Consider the following 8,788-nt stretch of genomic DNA (forward strand, 5'->3'; position numbering starts at 1 on the left):
TAAATAAGCAAATTACTCCCTTATGAAAAAAAAAAAAAGCGATTTACCTCCCTTTATTTTTTAAAATACAACAATTTACCCCCCTATAATTTTTAAAATGAAGCAATTTAAAAGAAAGTAAATTGATTCATTTTAAAAAATATAAGGGGTAAATTGCTATATTTTTTGCGTAGGGGGTAATGTGCTCATTTTCAATATCACAATGGTGTAAATTGCTATTCACACTATATATATATGTTTAATTAATTAATTTAAAACATTCTCCACAACTTAATTGTTAATGACATAGTAACTATATATACCATATGGATCCAGATCCACAAAGCTTCATTTCAATTACTCTTCTGCTTACATTTATTGTATCAGAAACCCAATTAAGTTATGCTAATATATATGTATCATTAAAGTTACTGAAACAAAGGGAGTACATACGTACATACATACCTAGTTAGATATCATCTTATACCCACTGCTACTTACATTCTCCAAATTAAAATTGTGTAGAAATGAATTACTAATTTCAAACACCCTATAGATGATGCAAAAAATACTCACTGTTAATTACTAGGGTTTAATTAGAATGCCAATAATACAAGATGCTTTTTCAAGCTTCAAGATGTCAGATTTATAATTGTGAACTAATGAAGAGAGTAATAGCAAACGCTGACAGATTTCTGACCAAATTATACAGAGTCACATGATTATTATTTGATGGATATATATGCATTAATCACCACAACCCTGTATCTTACACATGTAATTAAAAGCCCCAATACTAATGTTTCCAGCAAACCCTAGCTAGCTAAAGGGGGATACTATGATATATCAAGAAAGAATTTAACAAAATCAAAAGACAGATCTGAAAAACCCAGATCTGGTCCTAAAAGGCATCATTAGCCCAATACATATACACACCAATGTTAAAAACCCCAGAAAAAGAGAATCATCTGACAAAACACCATCATGACCCATAAGAAAACTCAACCCCCAAAAGCGTGTAATCATTAAGACCTTTCTCTCAACCTTAAAACTCCCAACCACAAAGTCAAGATCCTCTTAATCATTACACCAATCTGTCATAACGAACAACTTCCAAAACAGAAAAAAGAAAAACCCTTTATGTCCCCCAACTTTGAAATAAATTCATCCAGTAAACAAAAGACTGAATTAAATCCCACAGCCAACGTAAAAATTAAGTAAAGGGCCATCACCTTCAGATCAGTAGGATAGAAATGGATTGGAGCAATAATTGGGGGGAATGAAGCCTGGTCCGACGACACTAGCAATAGATCTAGCTACGAGGATGAAAGATTAAAGCAAAAGTCCTCGAGCCAGACAACATTCCCCTCAAAAAAACAAGCTCCGTTTCTTGCTCATCTGCTGCATATATATATATAATAAGGGTTTAATTATATATGTGCGACTGCGAGAGAGTTCTCACTTCACTTTCTCGCTCTCATCCCTTTTACCCCCCAAAACTTTCGCCTTCTTTCAAGGGAGAGAGAGAGAGAGTAATGATTCTTCTTCAAGTATATGATTTGTTAGAGGGGGGGTTATAACGAGGGCTAAAAGGGTTGAAAGCCAATACAAAAGGACAAAACCCTGACCCTACCAGCTGGAGTTCCAGAAATGACCACCATCCCATGCACTCTCTTACACCTTTCTCTATTATATGTCAGTATGTGTGTGTGTGTGTGTGTCTAGGCAAATATTTGAATTAATTGGGTTTAAAACACTTGATAGTATGACCGGATTAAGTGATAAGAGTTCATGAGCGGGCGGTAAAAAGTAAAAACCGCCTTCCCTTAAAATCCAATGGTCCACACCCCCCTTAGGCCTTAACTATATATAAAATAATCCTAACCCAATATGCATGCATATATCACAACATCTGTTACTGTCTCGAGTTTCCCGATGACTTTGAAACGTCCCCTTATATGTCAACCTTGGGATAAATATTGTTAGTTAAAGCATTGATTTTTTATTTCAATTTGATAATTAATATTCGTTATAATTTTTAAACATAGTAAAAAGAATTGTCATGATTTTGATTATGGCTAATAATTTAATTATATTTGTAGAAATAACAGTTAATAATCATTATAAACTCGTGATTAATTTATATATTTGTCATAATATTTTTTTCTTTTAACTATAATAATTAAACATAACAAAAAATTATATTTTTTTCTAGTGCATGAAAGAAGTAGGTAGGAATGTTAGAAATAGCATTATAATGCGATGGTTGTGAATGAATGTAGAGGGTGAGACAATATTATATGTATGTGATGAGAGGCATACGTAAGACGATGAAAAAGTAGTAGTGTTTAGGAAGTAGTTATGAATATTGATGAATGATGAGTGAGTAATGATCAATGAATAATTTAAAGTGGAGAGAGGAGGGGTATCTGGAAATCTTTAATGAGCCCATACAAAAGAGTCAGAGGAGTAGTTGAGCTATTGAGCTGCCCCATAATAGAAACCCAACATTAAATATTAATGATGCTATAAGTACTACTAAAAACATATATACATATACATAGTCGCATGCAGGAAAGTAAGAGGAGCCTCGTTTGCTGCGTACCAGCTTTTGCAATGGTGAAGAAATCGAGACCACTGCCTACCTACGCCCTACCTCACTAGGCTTTATCATATCATATCATATCATATCCTATACATATATATATGTATATACCTCCTCATTGTTATACAGCTATTTGCTTTCTTATAATTAATTTATGTTCGCTTTTCAAAATTTGGACTTAAATCCACCAAGACTCCTATTCTATTCATTTACTTATTGGGGGTTCAAATCAAAATTAATTTGAACAATATAATTAAATGTAATGGTAATTAGAATAATCTTTTTTCTTAACAAATTTGAAATTGAAAAGTCCTAAAAATTTATCCATCTTCTTACACGATTTATATTGTGTGAATTGAGATGTGACCCATAATCTACAGAATACATATAAAGGTGCAGTGCACTTAATTAATTAGAGTTACCCCATGCCATGGCTTTGATCTTTTGATTTGCAGTACTGTACGTTGGTGATGAACATCTTTGTTAATTAGGCATACTAGTTTTTTATAATATGTATATATATATATGTGTGTGTGTGTGTGAAAGTATACATGTATGATTTGGTTTGTTGAGGAAAACAATGTGGTCAATGCATGCAACTGAGTGATGAGAAGGGTCAGAAGGGTATTAAAGAAGGTAGGGAGTGTTTGGTGTGATTCGGGCAAAAGCCAATTAGTGCCTGCAGTCTCTAGTTTAGAGCTTCCGTCCGTTTTTCTAATTATAATCTGCGCCTGTAAACACACCTATATATCTCAACCACTATTCACGAAATTTGAAAAACAGCTACTACGTCGTACATGTGTATATATATGTGATCTCAGTTGGGTTCATGAATTCTGACCACCTAACACTGCCACCCTTCCTGTCAAACTTATAATTACATACTTGACAAGCCCCTCAGAATGCTCTTTAACATCATTTAAGCTGAAAATGGTACTAATTACAGGTTACTTAATTTATTGCAGATTGTGACAATTTACATTTCGTACCAAGAAAAAGAAAATTAATGATTACTACTTTCATGAGCAGTTATTTTGCATACGTTCGCCCTTAATTTCTTTTCACTAGATATCGTGGCATGTAATACTTATGCACATAATTTTATTAATATTATTATTTTATTGAAATTCATAAATTGTTTTTTTATATCAAAATTTGTTATTGTCTTACAACTTCTCATGCAAAAACTGTTTGATAATTTTTTCTCATGCATTAATTATCAATACATGTTTTATTTGAATTAAATTTGAAATTACAACTTTGTTCAATGTATATTATATCAATAGCAATGATTATGTTTATATGCAACACAAGTACTAATATATTATTTTTATTAAATTAACAATAAAATTAAACAGAAGGAAATAAATTTAATTTGTGAGTGAAGGTAATTATATGAAATTAATTTTCTAAAGGGACTTGATCGAGTAATTGAATCAATATCATGAATTGAGGAGTTAAATAGGTTTTATCAATAGAATGACATTTCTGGTATTATATATAACAATTTTCACTCGAAAAACATTCTTCGTTTTGTGATAGTATAGATCAAAGGATTGGAACAAAAAGCTTAATTTAATTTGTAATTAACTTGAATTATGTTTAATTATATAGTATCAATGCAATCCATCGAACATATGACCTACCTTATAAACAGATTACCTACTCCTATTCTCAAATGGAAATCACCCTTCGAGGTCCTCTACAATAAACAACTCGACCTCTCCCGAATAAGGGTATTCGGCTGTTTGTGCTATGCCACAAACATACGACCTCATAACACAAGTTTGATGAACGAGCCACTAAGTGTGTTTTTCTTCGGTATTGTCACTCTAAGAAAGCCTATAAAGTCTTTGATATTAGTAAACAGACCCTCTACACGTCTAGGGATGTCGTTTTTCATGAGCACCTTTTTTCTTTCTAGGTCGCTACTCCTGGCGAACCCGATCTCACATAGGTCCCCACCCTACCTCTCCCTGTCTCTGACTTCGACGCTGACCTTCCCCCTCGGTCAGATCGTGACCCAGGTCGCCCTTCCCCTTCTATCTCAACTGATTCACGATCTCCCACACCTCCACCTCCTGTTTCCACTATCCCTCTTTGTAGGTCGACCTTCTTGGCTCAATGACTATGTCTGTCACTGTTCCTCTTCTCATTCTACTTGTATCCCCTCATCTTATAGTGCTGCGCATATGCGTTTTGTTGCCCACTTATCTATTTTGTAGGAGCCAAGATCTTACCTACAGGCTTGCAAGGATGCGAACTGGGTCGACGCCATGAATTAGGAGCTCGCAGCCCTAGCTGCCAACAATACTTGGGTCCTTGCCCCACTACCATCTGGGAAGCGACCTATTGGGTCGCGCTGGGTGTATAAATTGAAGCTTAACGCACACGGCTCGATTGATCAATATAAAGTCCGGCTGGTCGCAAAGGGATACAGTCAGATCGAGGGAGTTGATTATCTGGATTCTTTCTCCCCTATGGCTAAATCTGTTATGGTTCGCATTCTTTTGTCTTTGGCAGCTTCTCGCTCCTGGCCTTTACTGCAGCTGGACGTTAACAATGCGTTCCTTCATGGTTTTCTGGATGATGACGTTTATATGGATCCTCCTAAAGGTCTTCCCAATGTACCTCCTGGTTTTGTTTGTAAGTTGAGAAAATCTCTTTATGGCCTCAAGCAGGCTTCAAGACAGGAATCTCGAACTCACCAACAAGCTTTTCAATTTTGGGTTTACTCAGTCTAGCCACGAGCACTGCCTTTTCATCAAGAATACAGACTCTGAGTTCACTGCTCTCCTGGTCTATGTTGATGATATCCTGCTCACTGAGTTCTCCGAGGTCGCTCTTCACTCTGTTAAGACATACCTGGATCAACTTTTCACTATCAAGGATCTTCGTCCGGCCAAGTATTTCCTTGGTCTAGAACTTGCTCGTTCTTCACATGGCATTCACGTGACACAACACAAGTATCTTCAGGACATCTTGGCTGACACCTCAATGCTTGAAGGCAAACCTTCACCTACTCCTTTGCCCTCTGGTCTGAAATTGGTTTGTGACGATGGGTCCTTGCTTCCTGACCCTGGTGTCTACAGGCGACTTGTAGGCTGTCTCTTGTACCTGGGCTTTACTCGTCCTGACATTTCATTTTTTGTTCAGCAGCTCAGTCAGTTCCTCTGAGCACCTCGCACGTCTCACTAGTCTGCTGCTCTCCACGTTTTACGCTACCTCTAAGGAACTCCGTCCACTGGTTTATTCTTTTCTTCCGCTAGCTCTAATCAGCTTTGTGCTTACTTTGATGCATCCTGGACTTCCTGCCTCGATTCTCGGCGCTCCATCACCGTCTCACGATCTTCTACTGAGGCGGAGCATCGCAGTATGGCTTCCGCAATTAGCGAGCTCCGTTAGATTTCTTTCTTGCTCTGCGACCTCAACATCGATATTCCTCTTTCCATCTCGTTCTGGTGCGACAATAAGGCCGCCTTACACATCACTGTCAATCCCGTCTTTTATGAAAGCACCAAGCATCTAGAGATCGATTGCCACTTAGTCCGCGACCAATTCAAACTTGGCTTCATCGCTCCTTCCCATATTCCTGCGTCTGCACAGGTGGCCGACCTCTTCACCAAGTCCCTCACTACTAATGATTTTGCTCGCTTTCTTCCCAAGCTAGGTCGCTCTTCCTCAACTCCGTCTTAGGGGGGGTGTAAACAGAGGTCGCTATCTATGAGCTCGCACTTCTCATGATGATATCGCCTTCCCAACAAGCTCGCTCGTTGGGGTCGCTAGCGACCTCCGCTCACTTGTATATTTTTCATTGTACAGCCAGTTAGTTAGTCTGTTGCTCAGTTTGTTATTTTTCTGTTTTTGTGGATATGGTTTCAGATTCTTTTCTATTCGTATATATAGGACTGATTGTACATCCTTTTTCGGCTTGCTTGATAATTTTATGAAAATCCCTACTTTCTTCTACATATTCTCTACAATGGAGTTGGTTTTGCTCTCTTAAACTTGGGAGTTTTACAGACGCCAGTGAAGAACATATGGTAATTAACAGGCTATCATTTATGTGACTTCAATAAGGATCATCAACTCCCTAACTAATATCATATTCGTTGTTTTAGTTTAATTGTTGGTAAAATTATACTTTTGGTCCTGTGATTTAAGGTCATTAGCACTATGGTTCTATAACCTATTCTATTTACACATGTAGTCCTTTTTTTTACGAATTTAGTCCTAAACCATCTCATATTGATCTTTTTCTTTTTTTTTTGACAAATTTAGTCCTGCATTGACAATTTTGGTCCTAACAACTCATAATTATAAGACAAAAAATGAGATCTATTATGGTGTGAAGGGGACCAAAATTATAACACAAGACTAAATTTGTTAAAACATGACCGAATATAATATGCTCAAAACTAAATTCGTCAAAAAAAGAGATTAAATGTGTAAATGAGATAAGGTACAAAATAAAAAATACTAACAACCTAACGTCATAGGACTAAAATATAATTTTACCTTAATTATTTTTTTAATTGGCAAAAGTACCCTACTGAGTTGCAACTTCTGTTATTTTACAAATTCCAAGTGGGGTCATGTAGTGTAGTAATTGGGTAGATATTCTATTGCAGTATTGCCTGCAGGATGTCACTTCCGATTCATGTGTAAATATTCTAATTTATGAACTTTTGGTCCCCTCCCCTGTTAACCCTAATTTTATATATACGTTAATTTTCAAAAAATTGTACACCTCAAAACTCACAAGCAGTGCCAGCTAAAGAGCATATGCATAAGGTTGCATTTAGATTAAAAATTTGAAATCATGAATTTCAAATCATTCAAAATAAATTCTTTGGATGTGTTTGAATAATTCTATAGTCACAGTAAATTCATAATTAAATTAAAAATGAAATTGTTTATAAATGTTCATAAATATTATACAATTGCTAGTATTTTTTTTTTTTTTGGAGAGGTAATTGCTGTAGTATGTGGATCATGTAATAGTATTGAGTTTGAGTGCTCCACCCGAAACAAGCTGGCCACCCAATTTCATTCAGACAGTGGAACCATATGAAAGTAATTGTAAAGCAAGCCCAGATATTTTTAACCCACTAATGATTGGCCCATCATCAGCTGAATCACTTTCAAGGAGCTGGTCTGGATATTAGTACCTACCTGCATCCGTATATGCATATAACTTTCTGTGTCATACATATTCACTATGTTAAGATACATTGTTATACCAGAAGACAATGACCTGCATTTTCAGATAATTAATTCTTATATTTAGACATATAATTAATACACACAATCACTACAAGTTGCCGAAAAAGAAAAACCAGAACTCTTTGAATAAGACTTCAAATTTATCCATATGATGGAATATATCTAATTCAGTACTAAAAAACTTAAAATATCTGTCAAAAGTAAAAAATAACCGATATGCCTTAAGATTCAGTGTTCTCCATTCGGGTTAGGTCACACATCGACTCAACCTGATTGGAACTCAAAACCAAGGCCATTTGATGGCTTTGTACTTGAGAATTCAAGATGATGACATGTGGATCCGTATAAATACATATATCTGCACTATAAAATACTCTCAACTATTTCAGATAATGCTACGTCATTTATTACATTCATATTAAGCTTACAAGCTTTTCCTTTCGATTTCTTGAACTGATTTAATCATCAAAGGGTCTTTGCTTGGGACTACCAACGAGCCTAATGATCTTCTTTCTGTTGAGATCCCAAACATCCAATCCAGACTTCTTGGTGGGCGATTTAGATCTCCGTCCTAGATCACCATCCATCCCCCATATCTATATAGGGCAAAATGCATTCCGTCCCCCTGTGTTAATCGAGAATAGCAATTTATCCCCTTATAAAAAAAATTCTCAATTCACCCCCTTGTATTCTTAAAAAAGAAGCAAAATATCCCCCTTATGCAAGAGGTGCAACATACGTGCTTTTTACTTATAAAATGAAATTTATACTCCTCAATTTGAACCGTTAGATATTGTTTTATATGTACATATATTAACGGTGGAGATTTTTTTATAAACAAATCAATGGCTTAAACATTTTCTTATATAGATGAACGGTTTATATTTATACAGAAAATCAACGACTTATATCTACTTGAATTAAATCGATGGTTCAGATTTATAAATGTTATAAACATATATTATAAATTATATATGT

The 8,788-nt window shown here is 35.6% G+C and overlaps 1 protein-coding gene across 1 annotated transcript; it reads left to right on the forward strand.

The window, feature by feature from the left end:
* Positions 5,252-5,761, forward strand: LOC110012820 (uncharacterized mitochondrial protein AtMg00810-like). The gene has a single exon (XM_020697785.1). The coding sequence runs from the start codon at positions 5,252-5,254 to the stop codon at positions 5,759-5,761; it is 510 nt and encodes a 169-aa protein (XP_020553444.1).

Source organism: Sesamum indicum, linkage group LG11 (assembly GCF_000512975.1).
Source record: "Sesamum indicum cultivar Zhongzhi No. 13 linkage group LG11, S_indicum_v1.0, whole genome shotgun sequence".
NCBI classification, from domain to species: Eukaryota; Viridiplantae; Streptophyta; class Magnoliopsida; order Lamiales; family Pedaliaceae; genus Sesamum; species Sesamum indicum.

Bases quoted from the DNA above. Each gene is read 5' to 3' on its own strand.
- LOC110012820 (XM_020697785.1), top strand. From the start codon at position 5,252: ATGGCCTCAAGCAGGCTTCAAGACAGGAATCTCGAACTCACCAACAAG.